Source organism: Lucilia cuprina, chromosome 4 (assembly GCF_022045245.1).
Source record: "Lucilia cuprina isolate Lc7/37 chromosome 4, ASM2204524v1, whole genome shotgun sequence".
Taxonomy (NCBI): domain Eukaryota; kingdom Metazoa; phylum Arthropoda; class Insecta; order Diptera; family Calliphoridae; genus Lucilia; species Lucilia cuprina.
In genome coordinates, this window is record NC_060952.1 from 38,978,229 (window position 1) to 39,002,547 (window position 24,319).

Genomic DNA, 24,319 nt, shown 5'->3' on the forward strand with positions numbered 1-24,319 from the left:
CAGACTTTTCAATCTTTGGCGAGATCATATCAAACATTTCATTATACCGCATGTGATCCTCTCTACCATGTTTCACATTCGGCGTCAAATGGTTGATATTCGTCACATTATTTTTCTTAGGACTTTTTCTTTTACAGTACATTCAAGGTTTCATTCCAGGTTATCTCCGAGTTGCCTGGTACCTATACAATTAAAAGCTTACCACTGGAGGAGTATTTTGCTATGTTAATCATACGGTCAAATATGGTCTTAGATAAAAACTTACCTGCAGTTGTCGCTCTAATTGCGTTCTTGGTTCAATTTTATAATCTGCGTGTCCACTAGAAAACATTTATCATACTAACCTTGGAATTATTTATTCTGAGGACGCTACTCATCCTACAATTGTAGGGGTTACCAAAAGGATTTAAATTGACTAACAGTACATTACTTTATAGCAAGTAAATTCCCGAGTCTCCTGGTAACTTTATGATATAGAAACACCAACTGGAAGAGTATTTGGTTATGGCTCTGTTACAGTTTAATACAGTCGTTTACTGTCTCTTTTTATGCTCTACATTGAAGAGTTCTCTATGTATAAAAAACTTACTTCGGACTTCATTGTCGTTGGGTCACCCCATAAGCTTTTGATATTCCGTGTGGGATTCTGGATGTGGATGTTCCTTATAGCAAGTAACTCAATAACTCTCGAGTGGACTAATACCAATATGATGCAGAACACTACAAGAGTATTTTGTTATTGAACTCCTATATTCGTATGTATTTTACGAATCAAACTTACTAGAGGTTTTCACTCAAATTGCGTTCAGGGTGTCGGAAAATATCTGTTGGCACTATATTCAGTCCAAATTAATTTTACACATTCCGCTTTAAATCTAGGGTTGTGATTAGGAAGACAATATTTCGTTTTTTGGGTTTTCAATGTAAGTAGATCCCCGGGACCGTTTTTTAAGCAGGCTAAGAGTCATGCGCGTAATAACTACAAGCTCCTATCTAGGACCAATGTCTTACAGTTTCCGTCAATTTATGTTTACCTTATGATATCGGACACGTCTGGTGCTTTCGTACAACCGTGCAATATGTAAATAGACTACGTCTCCTATGAGTTGCAGTAGGATTTTCCGATATTTGTTATTATGAAAGTTGAATTATATTTCCGTGGAGACACCTTTTAAGAGGAACCTCAAAACTGTCGGGCTTGTCGTAAGAATGTGTGAGTGAATGTTTGTTTTGTTTGTATTAATTTCTGCTCTGCTTATATGACAGACCAACAGACATTTGTACAATAAGTTTTGCTGCAAACACATGGTTGGTTGGGTTGTTAGTAAAACGATAACAACAGTATTCAAACAACAACAACAATACAAAATAATAACAATAATAGAAAAAACGTCAAATTCTAAAACCGGCAGTTAGTTGAGAGAATTCGTTAAGTAAAGACGCTTTTAACGCTTACAAAAAAGTGAGTGAATAATTCAGAAAAAAATTAATACGAAGAAAACAAATTAGTAAATTTAAGAAAAAAAATATTGCAAATTGAAATTTTAAGAAAATATTACAGAGAGCAATAAAAATTCCCAACTAAAAAAAACTTTACAAAAGAAACTAATAAAAGTTGTTAATAATTCTAGTGAAACAGTTTTCTAATCAGTGTTAATTAATTTGTGATTTTTTATGGTAATTATTGTTAAATAAAAAACTAGTAAAAAAAACATTCATAAATTATAAAAATGTCAGTAATAAATATAGTTTTTTAATTTTAAAAAGTATTAAAATTAGAAACAAAAAAACAGATAATAACTAATTACTTTTGTGATGAAATAAAAACAGTTGGATGTGATGTTTGTTTTGAATACAAATTAAATTAGTTCTTATTGAACTAATATAAGAAATAAAGATTTTGCTGCATACTTTTAGGACATTTATGTGAAGGACAATTAATAGGGCGTGGTTTTTGTGTTAATTTGTAAATTTGTTTTTAAATTTGAAATTATCTATGGATAAGATTTTTAAATTATTCAATTTGATTAAAAGTGAACTTTGGTCATTCCTTATTATACATCAATGTGTATTAATGTGATGTCCCGATGTCAGTTAAATAAATATTAAATTTTAATGAATTATAATTTTATTAAAATATAAATTTATGTTAAAAATTGTTTTCAATAAATTTTTCGAAATATTTTTGTATAATTTTTTCAAAAGTTCATTAGAATTATTTAACAAAAATGTTTGAAAATTCTCTATTTTTTCAAAAAAAATCTGAAATTTTGAAAATTTTATTATTTTTCAAGAATTATTGACAAATGACGAAACAAAAAGTTTCGGTATTTTAATAATAACTTACAAATAATTATATATGTAAGTACTTACTCATATGTCTATGTGTTATAAAAACTCTCAATGGTGGTCAGTGGTCTATGTATGTGCAGTGTTTTAACGTATTTTGTAATGGCAATTTGTTTTTACTTAAAACAATTCAAATTTAAAACTTCATCTTTGTAATGTCTCACTTACTTACTTTTTTGTAAGCTAGCGTAGTAATTAAAATAATGACTTAAAATGTCAATGAATAAGTAGTGAAAAGTAGTTAGAAAATTCTTGAAACTCAATACTTATCAATGCAAGTTTTTGCTAGAAATATGGGGAACTATATTAAAAAAAATTATTTCTTACATAAAAAAGTCTTCTGGAATTTAATTCCTCCTGTAGCCTGTAGAAGCCTATGATGATGAGGTTACTGTCGTTGGTACTTTGTTGTCCTTTAACTATGGCTAACAGTTTAAGCGCTAACTTATCCATCTCAGGATAAGTTTAGCATTTTAGACCTGGTTCACACTGGGAAACTTTTGTTGAGAAACTTTTGATTTTGTGTGTGAGAGAAAGAGATGGTTGATATTTCTTTCTCGCACAAAAATCAAAAGTTTCCCAAGAAAAGTTTCCTAGTGTGAACCAGGTCTTGCTGCCGAGAATTTATAATATGGCCTCATCACATTACCGCCCCATCCATTTATATAGACTGTGGATCTTCAGAGCACATAGAAATTTTTGATCTTCCAGTTCACATCAGCAACTGCTGAGATCGGTGCTCACGCTCCTTATTGATTTGTTTGCTCTGAGAAGGGACTGCGTTATTCACTATACTATTGTTAACCATATTCTCTACATTATTGTACTGAACCATTGGATTTCTCCAGGGGTTTGTTTCCTTAATTAAAGACTATATTGCAATTCCGGAAACAAAAGGTTATACCGGTACCTCCAGTCTGCCTAAACTACAAACTGATGAAGTTCAAATGTATTCTTAGCCACATAATCTAGAACTATAGAAACCGGAGAGGTCCCTTTGGGTTGCACTTGGTGACTGTGTTTCAAACTTAAATTCGCGGGCAAATAATGTCGGTCTATAGTTTATAATTCGGGATAAGTTCGATGCTGTTGCTAAAGTCAACAGATAACCCATAGAGGAATAAACGTTGGAAATAAATTGGTGTTAAATGTATATGATACATGATGAATGTAGGGATATACGGAACTTACCCACCCGACGTTTTTCTCTATAGGTATTTTGCATCAAGAGAAGTACGCTGGTCTGAATGGTGATGGATAAAGTGATCTTAAACAAGTAAAGTTTCCTTTCTTGTTCAGTTATGTTGAATGCAATGGTCTGAAATTAGACAGCTTGTTCTTCAACAAAGTGCTTGTATATGGATCTGCAAAACTATTGCTACTTACGTGTAAGATATAGAAAGTCTTAGTTGTTAGATCTTACATCATTGGCAAGATATGCAGAAAATGTCTAACAACACTGTCAACTTACAAATTTTGTCCTGCAACATTGTCAGTAATGCTTTTTGTGACAACCGTTTATCACAGATTTAATATTTGTTGGTATATTGTATCCAATTCTATTTGTCTCAGTGGTTGAGAAGGATTTCTTTATATACATAGGTGTTTATTGGATCTGACCCAATATGATCTTTTGGAACATCTTTATCAACTGAGCTATGCTGTCACATTTACATTATTCCACTTGGTGGGACTAAGTATTAACAAGAATGTATTATTATTTGAGAATTAATGAGTAATGAAGATATATATTACCTGAAATAGATAGTAGAGATTATAGTGAAACTTTATTAATAAAAAAGTATTAATATTTTAAAGATTTTCGTATTATTATTTATGAATCAATCTCTATACATATTTTCGAAAACAGTTAATTTAATTATTTTTAAAATTATTAACTGAATTAACGATTGCTAGATAAAAATAGTGGTGTAAGCCATTAGAAATAGAACCCAATAACCTTTTAAAAAGTATAATAAATTTTAACAAATTTTCATTAAAAACTCTTCAAGTAATATGCCAAATATTGAATATTAAATAAAATGTTTATTATTGTTGTACAAGTAATAATAATCATTCCTTAAAAAGAATCCATTTGCGTCTAAATAAATAAAATTTATGGCACATCATCTTGCCATATTTTGAAAATAATTTTAAACAAATGTTTTCAAATGTATAAAACGTATGGAAAATATTTTTAAAGAAAATTTTTTAAACACAAATTCTAGTAAATTGGCATATACATACATGATTTTTAATAATTCTTTTTTCAAAACAAAACAAAATTTAAATTGATTAATAAGAAAGAAATAAAATTGCAAGCATGCTAAAAATCTGTAGAATCAAATCAAATGTAAGTTTATGAGAAATTATGTTTAAGCAAAATTAAGAGAACAATAAATATTTTGGTATTATTAGGATTATAATAATTAAGTATTAATCTCAAAACCTGTTTTACATGCTTCAATTTAAGATTCAAAAAGGTATGATAATATTTTTATGATAACTCATGTTATCAACCTTTAGTTGTTGGAACAATAATTATGTTTTGGTGCATCATATTTTAATTTATAATTGTCATAAACATTTAAATGATACCTAATAGTAACTATAATATTGTTAAAATCTAATAAAAATAACAATTATTTGTTTTTATTAACAAAGTATTGTTCTATTGAACATAGTATAGTTGTTGTAACCATGTCGAAACTTGTTTGTTCTCTGCCTGCAAGCTTATAGTTATTGTTACACTTTTTCATATGTAGTAACGTTAATTATGACATTGGATCCCAGACATGCCGCCATAAAACAGTTATGAACATTTAAATTTCTCTTATAATATTTGTATATTAATGAACGAGATTCTATTCTCTAAGTGCTGATGTCTCGGTATTGCATCATTCATCTTTAAGTTCCAACACTGAAAGTAGAAAAAAAAAATATTTTATTTCTAATAAAACTTGATTGTTTTTTAAACTCACCGATATAAAAAAAAAATATTGGCAGATTTATTTTGTTATATCGTTCGAAACACATCGATGTATTGGTTGTAGATTCTCAAAAGTATATATTCTGGATTTATGTAAGATCTAGTCTTGTCCATCTGTCTGTCTGAAAACATATTAAGTAATAATAAGTATTTAGATGTATAAATAATACTAATAAAATTTCACGTGAATCGATATACACTGACTTAATGTCCCATAAAATTTCCGACAATAAATCATTTAAAAATTATCTAAATAAAAAACAGAAAAATACGTTTTAAAATAACACATACCTGGTACCAAATTGGTGTTAAATTGTTTACGGGTTTTCAATAACATTCATTGTCATAGTATATACGGACAGTTCTCAAATCAGGAACAAAAATATAAAAAATGTACGACGTTATCAAATCAACAAAAATTAATATTGTGTTACCAAAGCGACACAATATGATGTCCACCAGAACTTTGCGTTGTCGAAATGATAACGCTTCGTTATCGAAGTCCCAAAGATGTACACACCCGTTGTCTATATGTTAACAAACGTGATACGCTAACTTTTGGCATCGGATTGTATCAATTCCGTTACTTTTCTACCGATTTTTCACCTCTACCTCTATGTACATTTATCACATTCTGATGCGAGGGCACTTGAGTCAATTATAGGCCAATTTCATAGATAGTCACAATTATATCGATATATGACAATACAATTCAGCATAATTCTCTTATTAAATGAATTTTTGCAATACATATCGTACATCTAAAGAAATGTACTTAACATGCTTCCTTACAAGTAGATAGTAAGGTAAGTACTTACTAGAAAGGAGTAGTTTTGTTTTTGTGAAGAAAAAGTGTCTACTAGGATACATCCACTGTGTCTACTATTAGTTTTAACAAAAAAAAGTAATGTCATATTTTTAAAACTGTGTCAAGTAAGTCATTACTAAACTCCTTCTAAGTAATGCAGGCGATATGTAGTAGTCATTAAAAAGTAAGTTCTTGAGTAAGTAAATTTTTTTTTTATAAATTTTAAAACTTGTTTTAAGTTAAAAAAATGTAGTATTAGGAAGGGTAATTAAGATTCGGCATTGCCGAATATAATATTCTTGTTTTCGTTTTTTTTGTTACAAACAAAATCTACAGCTGACTAATCAATCGATTGATGATTTTTTTTAGGTCTTAAAAATATTTCACACATTTTGAATATGATTATTGTTTACAATTTAATAAATTAGCAAACAAGTGTTTGAAAATAAAATTGCGAGTGTTCCAATTGTTTCAAAAAAGTTATTTTAAATAAATTTTATCAAAGTAATTATTGCATTTATTTGTATTACATCATTTCTAGTCTAAATAATATGCACGTGTTTCATTAGAAATATTAAGAAATCTAAAAGAATTATAATATATATTTAACTTTAAGAAATTCTTGTGGTTAAAATTGTTTTTTAATAATTTATCTTATGACAAAATTTGTTAATGTTTCGGTTATAAAATTGCGGTTAATATGGACCACATACACGATTAATTTATATTTTTTTATAACACATCTGTTGAGAGAAAAACATTCATATGTATATACCTTCCAAAGACGAATCAGAATAAAATTTGTTATAAGGAGTTCAATTTCGAACAAAAATTAAATATGTGCTACAATTTTATGGCTAAAAAACAATTAATCATTAGGGAATTGTGTAATAGAAAATTATTATAAATCACTTAATATATTTTTGTTTAATACAGGCACATACATAAATGCATGTTATTTAATTATTAAATATTTAATCATAAACCATTTGAGAATTGTACACAAAAAAGAACACAACATGTGTTGAATAGTTAATGACACTCACGGGATTTGTGGAAAATATATAGGAAAAACCTAACTAATACTTACACAAGTTACATGCATGTAGCTAATGCAGGTTTTGAAGTTTCAGATCAAACACCTCAAAAGACGTAGAATATACAATTGTCATTTACTTCCAAATCCAAGTCAAGTCATTCTCTGAAGTGTACAATGTATCCAGACTTATATAAAGCTATGTTTTTTGGAGAGATACAAGAAGAATTACCATATTAATGAGTCCAAAAGCTCTATTAGAGGGTTATGGTTGTATGGGGCCTAGGTAAAATAATCAACCGATTTTAATCATTTTCCTTGGACCAATCAAAAAAATCAATTCGAAAATTGCCACCTGTAGCGTTCGCACAAGTTTTGCATGGATATACAGACGAACGGTCATTGCTAAATCGACTTAAAAAATGATTCTGAACCTAAAAAATTTAAATATATAATATCTTTCTGAAGACAATTTTTCAAAAATTTGACCAATCATAGACCGATCCTCATAACATTTTATAGAGAGTTTTTGATTCTGTTAAAACTATTTTTTTGCTGAATTTCACTCTCTACTTTTATTTTCTAGTGGAACCTTCTATAGGTTAGAATCAATTATTGAGAGGTTTCAAACTATGGATCAATCTTGATCAAATTTATTTGAGAGATTTTTGTCCCTATATTTTTGTCCGATGTTTGAAATACATTTTAATATAATTTCTAGTGGCATAAAACTTTTTAAAATTTTTTAGCACTATATATCAGGGTTGGCAATATTGGTACAACTAAAAAAAAATATATATTTTTAACACAAAGTTTAAAGAACTATCGACTTCGATCAAATTTTTAATACACTTCGGAAAAGGATATTGTAATGAATGCTGGAATAGATTATAAACAGACAACATTCGAAAGGAGTAATTTTTAGCTTTACTCTTTTCGATCGGTTGTCTTTTCTTTGCAGTAGTATATGGACTATTCTATATACTGGACAATAATATATAAACTAGTATTCTGTCTAGTTTATAGATTATTCAATACTCAAGTCTATTGTCAATACTCTACCAGTCTATTGATTAAATGGTTTTAAATATTGACTTGTCCAATGACTAATCTATAGTTTTAAGTACCTTTAACTAGAATTAGTCTTTGGACGAGTATAGAGTTTTTATACTAGTCTATTGGCTAATATACTAGAAATATTGATTAGTTTACTGAATGTAAAAGTCGGTTTAAAATGTTTTAGTTCTACTTTGATATAAATTTTGCAAGAACATAGATTTTGTACAATCTGACACAAAAAAGTACACTTTTAAATTCGGTTTTGTATAATTTGAAAATTCCATTTGCCATCCCTGTCTATTTGAATTGTTTATTTATATTCCGAGAGCCCATTTGTATGGGGGGCTAGGTGAAATTGTTGACTGGTAGAAAAGTACTAGATCGACTTAGAATTTAAAAAGGTTCTATTATATATCTATATACTATTGAGTATCTATGACCGACATTTCGAAGTGTTATTTATAAAACTAGTACTAGTAAAAGCTTTTATGATAATTTTTACTACTGTCATTGGAATCTAATTTGGACTCAACATCTTGAAATAAAATCATTATCAAAAAATATATGAAAATCGGGTTTCCTATATATGAAAAATTCTTGACAATTTCCAAAAATTTTTATATTTTTGATTCATCGAAAGTTAAAAAAACTTCTAAAAAATTGTCTTTTACGATGGAAAATTTTTGAAATTGTCCACAAATAAAGTTTCCCATAAATAATCGAATAACTGATAACGAAAATTCTTTAAATATCCATTAGGCAAAGTCTCTAAATTAAAACTTATTCATTGCCACATATTTATTTCCCTTATCCCTTTAAAAATTCTTTTTAAAAAAATATTGTTATTTTAAAATTTTTGGATGATATCGACTTAAAAGCTGTTATTTTTCATTAATTTTAAAATGCCGGCAAAAACACATACTTACATACCATATACATATGAATATACTATTTTAAAAATTAGAAAAAATGCTTATCTTGCGTAAACAGTTAAATAAACTTGTAATTCTTATCGTAAAAATACGATATTGACAACAATAAAATAAATACTACATATAGAGAAAAACAATTTTCTTGAATTATACGTAATATTGTAAATATGTAGTATATTTATTTTCTTTACAATTATATACAAACAATTTTTGCCGCCAATATTTAAACTTTTATATGTTTATACAACATTTGTGCTGACATGTGTAGTATTTAACATCCTACACAATTTATTTTAATGTTTATTATTATTTATTAATACCTTTTAGAGTGCTTTTATGAATACACACAGTATATTTTTTGAATTGTAATTTTATAATGTAATAGAAATCAGAGATAGAATAATGAATTATAATTAAACGATTGAAAAATAAATTAACATTTAAATCTGGGAGGAAATTTGTTGGTAATTGTTATAATATAGTGTGGAACTTTATAACGCCTAATATTTTACCGGTTTCGTATTTTATTTTCATATTTGATATTGATATACATCGGATATAAAATCTCTGCCTAATCAATAGACTGAACTATAGTCATGGTCAAAAAAAGATATAGTCCACAGACTTAAAAGCTCAGTCATGGTCAAAAAAAGATATAGTCCACAGACTTAAAAGCTCAGTCCATATGCTAGTTATAGATCAATTTAGTAGATAAGTCCATAGAATAACCATATTCAATAGCTCAAGCATAAACTAGTTATTATTAAAAGATCACTATAGACTAGTCATGGTCAATACTTAGATCAGTTCTGTTTATATACTATGTAGTCAGATGTCAACATATTAGTCTTGACTATACCATAGGCAGCTAATCAAAAAACTTCTCAATAGACTACTCCATAGATTTGTTATTAGACTAGTACAAAGACTAGTTAATACATCAGTCCATAGTATAGTCAATCGAAGAGTCCATAGACTGGTCAATAGATAGGAGAATCAATAGACTACTTAATAGACTAGTCCATATACTGATCATAGATCCATATACTGGACTTGTACATGTACTAGGTAATATAGGTAGTCTACAAACCGGTCAATACATTAGTTAATAGACTGGGCAATATATTAGTTCATAGACTAGTTCATAAACTAGTTTATATACTATTCATAGGCTTATCAATAGCCCGTAGTTTTAAACTATCCATAGAATTGTCATGAAGTCGAAGGTTTTACGTTAGTACCTGGCGTGTGGCCCTATCTCACGGTGGTACTTTTACAACCACTGGGTGAGTAAAAAGTAAACAACTCACCACTGCCTCTTTGCTTGGATGTTCCGGTCCATGTACAAGCACTTTCTCCTGATACTCGAGCTATCTAATCTCTTGCCATAGTATTGACGTCGGGGAAAGACAGGTGTCATGAAAATTATATTTCACCATGTATCAGTCTTTTAAGCAAACACCCTCTTTTCGTATTTTGGGTTTAAGCCATAGCCACTACTTGGATCCATTGTATTGGACACTCATCATGAAAACATGCCCGAGGACCTATAAAGTGGTCAATAGAATAGTCCATGGACAAGTTAACAGAACAGTTCATAGATTAATCAATAGTTAATATAAACAATAGACTTCTAAATTATCGTATTATGGCCTCCGGTAAGTTAGTGGTTAGTGATCTAGTGTGGTAGACCGGAGGTGATAGGTTCGATTCTCACCCGTGGCACTGGTTAAGGAGCGCACAACAGGCCCGATAGAGGCCTAGGTGTATTTCTTCGGATTTGATGTGTATACATTCACCTTTCAAATTAACTAACTGTAAGTTATCTTCTATCTTGTGTTAATCGAATGATTACTTTTGCTCGATTTGTTGACAATAAACTGAAATATAGGGTTAATCATAGCCCGATCTCCATTTAATATTATCAGAACTTTTCGTTATAAACTATGCTCCATATAAGGTACCCTACATACCTTATATGGACGATAGGGTCAATTATAGATAAGTCCTCATCAAATTGATTAGAGAGATATATGTTTCTATTATTAATCCAGTTCTTTATAGACACCTTATATGAGGGTTACAGGCGATTTAGTTCCGATGCTCGCTCTTCATTTATTTATAATTTTTAGTTGTAAAATACTGACTTTTGCAAATTTTTAGGACGATTTCTGTCTCTTGGACTTATTTATGGGTGTATTCCTAAAGACCTTTTGCATGGTGGGCTAGGTGAAATCGTAGACTTGTAGGAAATCATTAGATAGTCTTAGATTTTTATATGGACCTTAAATTTATACAATTGTGGGTCTGTGACCGATATTTTGAAGTGTTTTTAAATGGTGGAAAGGAAAAGGTTGTAGTAGTGGTCTAGGATTGACTGTGATATAATAAGCTAGTAGTAGGCTTTGGTTATACAAATTTGAGCAAATTTTGTGACAAAACATGTCGAGTTTGTGCTTTCTTATACCTTCCAAAATGAAGATTTTTTAATCAATACACTGTTTAAAAAAACAGCAATTATCCGAATATTTCTCAGCAATTCTTTAGTGTGGACAGAAACAAATCGTTCGATAATGCAGTAATTAAGTGTACAAATAAACTAAACAAATAAGTTTATGCCTTCCTATAAATTAAAATTTTCTTAGAATTTCTAAAAAAAAAGTTATCTATCTAACTATTTAAGTATTAAATAACATTTCAAAAATGAACATTTAGTTACTAGGGCGTTTAGCTATATTTTTAAACATGACTATACGTATCTGTAGGGTAAAGTATCTGGAGAATATATATAGTGAAATAAATAAGTCATTATAATATTGAACAAAAAACAACACCGTTATTAGTCATAAACAGACAAAAATGTAAATAAACAACAATAATATAATAACAACAACAAAATACACGTGAATAAATATCCGAATGAATAAATACCTTTTTTTGTTACATATTAACATAAAACTAAATATGAATGTATCTAACTGTCTGTGGATCTAAAATAAATACTCATTACAACCGTTTTTTTTTTGTTTTGGTTAAATTTAATATTTTGCAAATTACTGGTAACATCAAACCTTAATTCTAAAAAAGGATAATAATTTGAAATGAATTAGGACATTATTCATTTTATTCTACATATATTTTTTTTGGTAAATTTTACCAAAATCGATTAAATAATTATTTTACTGTCCCATGTCTGTGATTTATTAGAGTGTTTGTCATGTAAGTTAGTGTGCATGTCTTGCTTCTTTTCCATTGAAAGATAAAAATCCAATAGATTAAAATTTTCATAATGGAACGTTATGATAGTGGTGGGTTGGTTAGTTGGTTATGTCTATGATTCCATTATTTTTCATTGCACGTAGTTTTGTTAATAGATAAGCAGGTGTTCTGTTATCAGTTGATTTGTTTCTTTTTTTTAAGTTTATTAGTTTTTTGGCCATTTATTTTACTTAGAATACGAAGGAGTTATAAATCTATAATTATACTTTTATATGGGTTCTATTGCACCCAGTAAAATGACTTAATAGTTTGTATTTTAAATATATTTGATTTCATTTTACAGTGCAGTAGAACTTGTCTATTTCTGTTGAACAGTTTTAATACCCTACACCTCTTGAGTGGGCAATTATATTGCTCCTATATCCACCTTAAAGTATACCAATCATTTTCGGAGTCGATTTAGCTATGTCCGTCCGTCTGTCCGTCCATGTAAACCTTCTAATCAAACTACATGCAATTTTGAAGATAATTCAATTAAATTTGATACATGATCCTTTATTGTCCCAGGTACGAAGCCTATTAAAAATGGTTAACATCGGTGCATTATTTCATTTAGCCCCTATACAACTGAACCCCCGAATAGGGCTTGTAAAGCTTGTAATCAATGAAATTTGCCACATGATCTTCTATGATACCGTATACAAAGCCTATAATGGTTAACATCGGTGTATTATTTCGCCTAGCCCCCATACAACTGTACCACCGAATAGGCCTTATAAGTTCAAAATTATGTTTAATATACTTGTATATCGACAAAAAGCTGCAAAACCAAGTTCTATACTAGCCTAGATGACCCTCATGAACTCTATAATTATAGGGCTTTATTTCTCCCTAGACCCTATAAAAAGACCCCTTCAAAATTTGACTTAAATATCCTCAGTTTTATTCAACAATAAATTGATTAATCTATTTAAAAAAATTTCAGACACATTGTTCTGAAGTGAAACGTATATATTTCTGCGAGAGCATTCTGCAAACAGTAGTCTGGCGGGGTCGCTTCTTATTGACGTTTTTAGGCATTTCCTCGCTTTAAACGAACCTGTTGTATTCGGTGCAGGTTTTTCGTAATGGTCTGGCCGGATTTCAGAATCTCAAAATATATTGGATCATTAGGTCCTACCAAATATAGGACATTTCCTTAGCTACAATATGTTTGGCTTTCTTGTCGATTCTTTCTTGTCGAGGGGCTACATTTTCCATTTTGCATTGCAGATATTATGCAATGCGAAAATTATTTTCTTCTAAAAAGTTTAAATAGTACTTCGGACATACAAATCATTGTTTATGGACCACGGCTCCAATTCTTATGGAGCTCCCAATTATTTTTGCAAATATTTCTGGACTTTGGTAACAATTTTCATGCAGTAATTTAAAAAATTCTTCAAACTATCTTTGTCGTCAGTGTCAAAAACATCACTTGACATAAAAACATATGGCAACCTTTTAGCATAAATTGCGGTGAATAATTGGTATGATTCAACTGATTCTTTATGTGTATTCAAAAGTTTAGGGTATTGAGGACGCGACCACATCTTATAAACTTTTTTTTTAATGAAGTCGAAACAAATCAAATTATTTTACACAATTACTATCATGATTACTATATGACAATTTCTTTCTAATAAAAGTAATTAACTATAACTCAATAAATTATAACCCACTTTATTCATAATAAATTTCTTATATTTCTCTCTCCTCTAATATTTCCAGTTAATGTAATTCCTCTCTATAAAACCCCCAACAAAAAACACAAACACACAATGTGCCTTTCAACACCCACGACTTCGTCAAATGGTAACAATACCTCAACAGCATGTTCGTCTAGTCCATGTACCGCAACCAACAATGATGCCACCGCCAATGGTGATGTCTCTGCGTGTGGTACAAATCAAAAACAACATACAGAATTAGATTGCAATGGCAATACTAAAACTACAACAGTCAACAATAATAGTATTAAACAACGTAAAGTAACAACAGCTGGTGGTGATGCACAAAATGATACAACAGCCAAAGATTTAGTTGATAATTTAGGTTATAAGGAAGAGAATGCTGTGTACAAAGAGATAGCAGCCGCCAAAGAGGTGCTAAAACAGCAAAAGCAAGTGGAGGAGCCTGAAAAGGAATTTAAAGCTAAAATAAGATGGCCAGATTTAGGAGCACAATTATTTTTACATGTCGGTGGTCTTTATGGTTTCTATTTGCTGTTCTCCGCTAAATTTTATACGTTTTTATGGGGTGAGTAGAAAATTGAATCATTTATTTGTTATTCATTTCGAGTACAGTTTTATATTGCTTAACTACCGCTTTTCTTGGTTTATGTTGCTAAAATCTTTAGGGTTAACGTAAGCACTCAGACAGAATTTGATCATGACAGACCAAACAAACATCATTCCCGGAGTCGACACACTAAAATCAGCTTACACTCAAACGTGGACTTCTTCTACATATTCCATCTGTTTTCCATATAACAGATATTTCTCATAGGTCATTGAATGCGCAAGAGTGATGGCAGCTCTGAATCAGTTACAATCACCAAATCAGAAACTTTTGATCTAACGCGACTTTTAGTTAAAAATATTTTTCAAATTATAAGTTCTGATTTTAAATTTATTTCATGATAACGAAATGAAGTTCTGATTAAACTAACCAAAAAAAATCAGAATTCTGTCAGTGCGATTTTTTTAGGATTTTTCAGTTATTCCTCTCTTTAAACGAAGCAGCAATATATAAGACCATTTGGTGTAAGCAAATACAGGACTTTTCCTTAGCTTACAGATATTTGACGTTAACGTCGATTCTGTTTATTCGGCTGTCTTCAGATACGAGTCTCTCGCTTTCGGTTATGGTAATGGGTTCATTTTAAATTGCAAATTTTTTTTGTTTTAAAACATTCAAACAGCATTTCACACCTGTAAAAACCGGCTACAATTTCATATTAATGAGTCATTTGATACAACTCTAAATCGGTTACGATCACCAAATTATTAACTCTTGACTTATGCAAATTTTTAGTTAGAGATCCTTATCAAAACTCGGAAAGATTAAAATCCATGGGCCATATATGTATGTATGTATGTATGTATGTATGTATGTATGTATGTATGTATGTATGTATGTATGTATGTATGTATGTATGTATGTATGTATGTCAAGAGTAAATATATTATCACTGCCGATATTAACAAAGAAAGTTTAAAGTTGAAGGCGAAAGACAACACCATTTTCAAAGAAATACAGAAATTATTAATTTATATTTAATTATAAAAGTCCATTTAAGATTTGTCATTTCTCTGACATAAGAGTATTAGTGGATTATATATCTTAATTTTGACCATGAAACCTGTCATTTGCAGTAATAGTCGTGCAATACTTTAGTATTTAATGCATATGGGAGGTCCCACGCCCACTTTTTCTAATCTGCCCATTTCTAAATATCATATTTATAGCTACAGTGGACATTTTTATACCCTGCACCACTTTAGTGGGGAGGGTATATTGGTTTGTGCTGATGTTTGTAACATACAAAAATATTCGTCCTATACCCACCTTAAAGTATACCAATCGGCTTAGAATCATTTTCTGAGTCTATTAAGCTATGTCCGTCTGGCTGTCCATATAAACCTTGTGCGCAAGGTACAGGCCGCAATTTTTAAGATAATTGAATGACATTTGGCACATACGCCCAAGGACAAAGCCTATTGAAAATGGTTAAAATAGGTCCATTATTTCGACTAGCCCCCATACAACCGTACCCCCAAATTTGGCTAATAATTAATTTAAAAGGTCAAAATTCACTTACAAACACTTTTCAATTCTACATTAATAATATTGAAGAAGACTTAACTTCCCCCTACCAATATTTTTGGGGCCATATTTTGCCCTACTCCCCTTTGAGCCCTCTTAAAAAATCTTTTTTTTTGCCAAAAAAAGTAAAAATATTCCGAAATAAAGTTAAAAACAAACCAAATGCTTTATTTTTTAAATAATCCTCATTTTTAACACACATACAGACTGGTGTAGGGTATCATATAGTCGGCTACGACCGACTATACATTCATACTTGTTTTACTTATGTATTGAGAATTTTAACATTTATTTTTTATAAGAGCGTGGTATTTATATCCTTCCAAACATACAGAAAGATTCTGTCAAAATTTCATTCTATGAAGTCCAAATAATTATGACGCATTTTTAACGATCACATTTGTTTATGAAAATATTGAAACACCCACTGATTTTTTCATAGGTATATATATATTTGTAGATTATATGTATATACTTAAGTATCATCGTAACCATTCTATGTTTTTAATAACATTAATTAAACTCTACAGAAACCTGTGAGTCGGAGAAACTGAATTTTAAATACAACCCTAATATATATTAAGAAATATCATTAAGTCCCTGACATCGAATTGGTGTGTTTTTACATTATTTGTAATGCGCAGGGCAAGGATTTTTATGGAAATGCATATTTGTAGTCAGAAACTCAAAATAACTATTAACTAGTTTTATCAAATCAAAAAAAAAAAAAAAAAAAAATAAAAAAAAAAATCAAAAATATCGCTACAAAATGACATCGACTTGTTGTTGTATATTTATTTGATGTCAAAAACTTTAGATCTGAATATTTGTTAATATGCATCTTCACAAAGAAACATTTTCGGTGCAGATATTTCACATTTTTAGTGTTTTTTGCCATTTTATTGTTCATTTTTAATTTTTTAGTGAATGAAAATTATTGCCTTTGAAATGAGTTCTTCTAATTGCTACGAATTATTAGCGTACCCTTTAAAATTTTGCTATAGATCCCTATTTGAGAACTATTAATCTAAACACAGACAAGAACACGTGAACATCTAATGTATCATTAAATTTATGTATGTTTTCCATCCATCCATCCATCCATCCAAGCATACATTCAATCTAAACTCTTATATTGTGTGCATGTGATAAAATTATACGTAAACAAGACTCCTTAATTGGAAACCATTAAATTAAAATCCATTAATAAATATTCTATTTTATAGTTTTATTTATTCTATATACAAACATATTTATATTTATTATATATATTTTTTTCATTTACTTAGAAATTTATTTGTATGCTTGAATATTTGTATTGAACATTGATCGTGGAACAATGTTGCCAACTCTTTAACACTTAAACATTATAAAGTGTGGACAATATCAATTATCACTTTAATGCTACAGACAGATAACACTAACGTTTTCATGTTGTATGTACTAAAATAATTTACAAACATTTTAAGAAAACATAATAATGAAAAGTTTTTATAACCATTTTTATTATATGTATGTATATAGAGTATACTTATTCATACATAATTAGAAATAATAAAAATTTTAGTTTTTTTGCGGCTAAATACTGCAAAAATAGATAACAAAAATGTGTGTTAGTCTAACATTTTGGAAAATATTAAGATATATGACTTTATAGATAAATATGTAGTTATTGTTTACACTTGTTCGAAAGCTAAAATTAATGCGAATTTTGACATATTAAAAAGATATTGACAATTAACTGTTTGTGTATGTATTTATGTACAAAAGTTTGCGTCATACGATAAAAATTATGTCTGAAGAATACACTGGGGAAAAAAGATTTTTTGATTTTTCGCCATGTGTCGCTTGAGTGTACAATGGGCTTTTATTGTTTACATTACATTAAAATATATGACTTTATAGATAAATATGTAGTTATTGTTTACACTTGTTCGAAAGCTAAAATTAATGCGAATTTTGACATATTAAAAAGATATTGACAATTAACTGTTTGTGTATGTATTTATGTACAAAAGTTTGCGTCATACGATAAAAATTATGTCTGAAGAATACACTGGGGAAAAAAGATTTTTTGATTTTTCGCCATGTGTCGCTTGAGTGTACAATGGGCTTTTATTGTTTACATTTCTAATTCACAATCATTCTTTTTTCACGTTAAATTTATAAAAGATGATGGTATCATGGTTTCATTATCTTAAGTCGACTTTACAAGATCACACATGTATTATGATCTGTCAAAATTTTGTGTACAAGAGTACGAATGGGATCGTCTAAACACAATATGTAATGAAACCATCACACATTGAGAGAGAATATTGATAAAAATTTGACAGTCGTATGGCTCTCTTCTTTTTTTGAAATGATTTAAAAAACAAGTGTGAAAGTATAGTCGGGCATGGCCGACCATATAATACCCTACACCATGAGTATATTTTTAAAATTTTTATTTTTTATAAAGAAACTTTTATGTGGAATATTACCATAATTCCAAAATATTGAAGCATTTTATTGATAAAAAAACTAAAATTTCTAAATGAGGCTTTTTATAGTTCAAATATGTACCGGTCCTCGGTAAATTTGGGAAAAGGATATATTTTTAAATAACAGTTAGTTTTGTTGAGTTTCATTGCGATACAAATGGTTACAAGTCAATTTTAGACGTTTAAGACATTTTTTGAAGGGGGGTTTGTATGGGGGCTAGGGTCAAATAAGGGCCGATCCTTACGATCGTGTCATTTATACTTATATAAAAGTTATGTGTGCCAATTTTTAGAGAGATAATAGAATATTTGACGTAATTATGGCATAAAAAGTTCAAATCGGGCGGTACGGTTGTATGGGGGCTAGGACCGAAATAATGGACCGATTTCAACCGGCTTCAATAGGCTTCATCCCTGTGCCAAAAAACATGCTTGGTCCAAATTTCATCAAATTATCTTGAAAATTGCGGCCTGTACCTTGCGCACAAGGTTTACATGGACAGCCAGCCAGTCGGACAGACGGACGGACGGACAAACATCAGCACAAACGTATAATACCCTCCCCACTACAGTGTTGTAGGGTATTACAAGCAAGTCGTATTAGATCAGGGATGTATTTTATGTAAACACATACAAAAAAGTGAAACAGCTGTTTTCATCTAACTTTGTTATTGTTTTATTACCAATCGTGCAAGCACAAAAAATATAAATCGTACGACTTTTTAGCTGGAGGTCCACACCACGCGTTCTACGCTTTCAAGCATTTTAGGCGTCTGTCAAAAAAAAGTAAAATCAATGTATTTGTATACTGAAAGTTACAAGTACAAAAGCGTAGAATGCCTTGACCCGTAGAATGCTTAAAGAAGATCTACTTTCTACATTTATAAGCGTCACAAGAAGCGCACAAACATGTCAGCTGATTTTGACATTTTATATTCTTTATATAATGCGTATTCATCAATTTGAATAAAGAGCTGTAGAAGCTGTAGCTATTTGAAAATTAAACATGTAACTTGAAGCGTAGGTATGAAAAGCACGTAATGCTTTGACGCGAAGACGCGTAGTGTGGACCTCCGTCTTTATTCTCTTTTTTGTTATACAGATAGAATTTAATTTTACTTTTTCATTAGACTTTATGTACGTAAAGTGTGATCGTGTGAGGTGCCCTTTACTAGTTATATTTTACAAGGGATTAGGTTCATATAAAAACCCAAATTTCTCTTAAGCTGCTCTCAAATTTCCACCATTCGACCTTTCAAATTTCTACTTAACCTTAAAAATATGTACATATGTATACAACTTAACCTTACATTCATACAAACATAACATTTAAACAGCCCACCTTTAAGTTATTACGTCTCTTTGTTGCTATACCTACTACAATTAAATGATGACACAACAATACAACTTTTCAATGTTGTAATAGTTGAGAGTGATCTAAGACCCACAAAATTTTAGTGAAAAAAATATGCAAAATGTGTGTTTAAAAAAAAAATTGAACTTTAACCGAAACAATTAACAATTTTATTGTTTCACTTTATGTGAGAAAGAATATATTTATATTATTGAAATCGATTCTGTTAAAAGTTTATGTGTTGTTTTCTTGTTTTTTATACTCTAGTCTGGGGAAATATCACTTTCGTTTGGTATTATAAATATTTCTTGACAACTTAAATAATGCAACCCAAATTTACATTTTTCGAGGTCCTAATTATAATCGAACTCAAGATCATAATTTCAAGATATTTTGATGAAATTTTCACATACGCTTCTTTTGAACCAATGACAAAGTCTTTTGAAAATTATCGATTATTTCATCTAACACTATGGGCATTTTAGATTATAATTATGGCAAATATACTATAAAAATTGGTAAAACTAAGGTATAGGCAATAAAAATGCTGCCGATTTTCGCAATGATCGTGCATCATTTGAATTTGATCGTATGTCCTAAAAGGAATGCTATCTTATAAACATCAGGCTGTTATTTAGAATGGGCTTAAGGCAACTATTTCGGGCGCCACTTGTATGGAGCCTAAGTTTAAATAAACATCGACCGATATAGAGTCAATTTAGAACCTATCCTCACTAAATTTGAAAAAGAGTGTTGGCTCGTAAGGGACTTACTTGTGTCGAATTTCATCGCTATACATTAGTTTTTAAGCTTGCAATGAGTATTATTGACATTTTCTTAGGAGGACCATATGTAAAGGAGTCAATTATGGACCGATCCTTATAAAACTAGGCAGGTTGTTTTTGGATCATATGAAACTTATTTATGTCAAATTTCGTCGCTCTTTAGAAACAGTTATATCTGCACAATTGTATTGCGGGGGCTACGTCAAAACATCGTCCGATATTGCCCATTTTCAATACTAAACAAACTGCAGAAATAGAGAATATTTGTTCAAAATTTCAAGCTTCTTCCGTTCGGACTCTATCGTTCTTTCAACAGACAGATGGACGGACGGACAAGGCCAGATTGTTTTAGAATTTTATTAGGACCCAGAATATGTATACTTTAAAAACTAATATTTCGTTGTGTTACAAACGGAATGACAAAATCTTTCCACTTAAGGGTGCATATTATTGACGAAATCCAATCTCATGATAATAACAAGCATACAGAACTAGCAACCTATAGAAGCGATTAACTTTTTTGTTGTTAAGATAATGACGATTACATGTAAGGACCCTACGTTAGAGGTTAATTATTTAAAAGCATTTTTATACTCTGTCTTCCATACTCGATGTTTTAAGTATACTTTGGGTTAGGTGTGGCTTGACTTCTATTGTATAGTATAAGAGGAGAAAATCAGATCCTCTGTTTTAAATATTGTTTTGAGCTCCTTCGAATTATTCACAATCGCGGGATTACCACAATACATTATTCAAGAGTAGATCGACTATTGTTGCCGGTGCTTGGTTACTTAGAACCAGGACTGTAACTTTAATGTTTGCATTTGTATAGCTAGGAGAGGACAGATTGTACCTCACAGTTCAATCAACCACTGATGGAATTATATCCCAGAATGGTGTAAGAAATTTTTGGTTTCACCAAGATAATAAACATTTTTCGCTAATTGTAACCAAATCTTTGTACTATATTATACCCAAGTTTTATTTCAAAACTCCCAAATTTCCCACCCTAGATATATATACAATTTCTCGGAATAAGGCAATAATTAAATTAGGATTGATAGGTTTAATTAGTAATATATTATTAAGTCCGAATTTTTAATTTACTTTTCTTTTTATTTTCAGTTGTCTTTACCATATGGGCTTCGGGTATTGGCATCACAGCCGGAGCACATCGTCTGTGGTCACACAAATCCTATAACGCCTCTTTACCTCTACGCATCCTCTTAATATTTTTATTCACCATAGCGGGACAGGTAAGTTGTTTTGCAGTCATCTATTTTTTTAATAAATCTAATATTTTTGAACTCTTTCAGCGTGATGCCTATACCTGGGCTTTAGATCACAGAATTCATCACAAATTTTCGGAGACTGAAGCCGATCCTCACAATGCCAAAAGAGGTTTCTTTTTTGCTCATGTTGGTTGGCTCTTCCTCACTGCCCATCCCAAGGTGGAGGAGAAACGCAAAGTTATAGATATGTCTGATTTGGAAAATGATGGTGTGGTGATGTTCCAACGTAAATGGTTTATACCCTTATTTGCCATATGTTCAATTGCTTTACCTGTATTGGTGCCCTGGTATTTCTGGAATGAATGCTTGTGGAGTTCTTTTTGGATTAATTTCAATATGAGATTTACTTCTACTTTAAACGTGGCTTTCTTTGTGAATAGTGTAGCTCATATGTGGGGCAAAAAGCCATATGATAAGTAAGTTGATTTTTTGATTGCTCGATGATATTTGTAGATGTAATATTTTTGTGTTTGGATTTCTAGGAACATTAGCCCAGTTGAAAGCCCTATTGTATCGTTTTTGGCTTTGGGTGAAGGCTGGCACAACTATCATCATGTATTCCCCTGGGATTATAAAACTGGTGAATTTGGCAATTATAAATTGAATGTTACTACCGGATTTATTGATCTATGCGCCCGTTTAGGATTAGCCACTGGTCGTAAGTATTTGTTTTTGAAAGTAATTGATTATGGAACAGAGATATTGGTAAAAGCTTTATTATGATTATTCTTGCTTTCTGATTCGCCTACACATATATACTAAAGCCGGCTTTACACGATCACACAAGTAATATGATCTGTCAAAATTTTGTGTAGAAAAGTACGGATGGGATCGTCTAAGCGCAATATGTAATAAAACCATCACACATTTGGAGAGAATACGGATGGAAAATTTGGTAGTCGTATGACTCTCTTCATTTTTTGAAACGATTTAAAAAACAAGCAGGTCGCACTAGATCAGGGATGTATTTTTATGTAAACACATACAAAAAAGTGAAACAGCTGTTTCCATCTTACTTTGTTACAATTTTATATCAATCATGTAAACACAAAAAATATGAATCATACAACTTTTATTATCTGTTTTGTTATCGGGATGGTATTTCATTTCACTTTTTCGTTAGACTTTACGTACGTAAAGTGTGATCGTGTGAAGTGTATTTTAGCAGTTGAAGCCAGTCAGAGAGCTCGTTTGTTATTCTATGCCGAGCTCTGATTTGAATAATATAATGCAGTAGTCTACAGAGAGTAAAAAATTAACTCTCTTACTGCTTTTATGTTAAGAGTACAAGAAAGCAGTTTTAAAGCGAATACGACTATTAAAAAATCACTCGTGTGAAGTGTCTTTAAGCAGTTGAAGCCAGTCAGAGTGTTCGTTTGTTATTCTATGCCGAGCTCTGATTTAAATAATATAAAGCAGTAGTCTACAGAGAGTAAAAAATTAGCTCTCTTACTGCTTTTATGTTAAGAGTACAAGACAAATCATTCGTGTGAGCTTTAAAAGAGTGATATTATTAGATGTTAAACCTATGAATACTTTTATAATCTAGCTCAGTGGCCATGAATTAAACGATAATTATATTAGTGAATACATTTACAAAATTTTAATTTTATAAATTTTCTTTCGTCTTCCAAGGTAAATTTGTCTCTCCCGATATGATTAAAAGACGTGCCTTAAAATGTGGTGATGGTACTCGTTTCCTTAGCGATGACTACGCCCACAAAGATCAAGTCTGGGGTTATGGCGATAAAGACTTGCCACAAGAAGATTTACAAGAGCTACAGAAAATGAAATCTTAATTTCTGTTCTACCTAATGTATTTTTATTGCAATGAAGTAGTGATTATTTAATTTAAATTGTTGTTAAGTTTTATAGATTTCGTAAGTGTGTGTTAAAAAAACAAAATTGAGTAAAAAAACATATAATTAACATTCCTAAATTTAACATTAAAAACCCTGTGTATTGAAAAGAATAGAAATCCAAAAGCAAAAATAAAAAAATCTAAATAATTTATTAAAGAAACCAAATAACGAAATAATAAGTATTGTATATTTTAGGTATTTAATTCAGTATAAATGTTTTTGTACCTCATTGCAAATGAAACTTATTAAATTATATACTAGAAAAAGAAAAATTATTTAAATAT

General features: G+C 30.2%; 1 protein-coding gene across 2 annotated transcripts; it reads left to right on the top strand.

The window, feature by feature from the left end:
- Window positions 1-1,336: 1,336 nt before the first annotated feature.
- Window positions 1,337-24,305, top strand: LOC111690670 (acyl-CoA Delta-9 desaturase). 2 transcript variants are annotated; one of them, XM_023453199.2, is made up of 6 exons: window positions 1,337-1,462; window positions 14,163-14,690; window positions 22,007-22,137; window positions 22,198-22,589; window positions 22,656-22,831; window positions 23,809-24,305. In XM_023453199.2, exons 2-6 carry the CDS (start codon window positions 14,213-14,215, stop codon window positions 23,970-23,972), a joined length of 1,341 nt encoding a protein of 446 aa, XP_023308967.2. In that variant the 5' UTR covers window positions 1,337-1,462; window positions 14,163-14,212; the 3' UTR covers window positions 23,973-24,305. The 2 variants fall into 2 exon arrangements, with proteins under 2 accessions (XP_023308967.2, XP_023308966.2); XM_023453198.2 differs by having other exon boundaries at window positions 1,404-1,677.
- The last annotated feature ends 14 nt before the right edge of the window (window positions 24,306-24,319 follow it).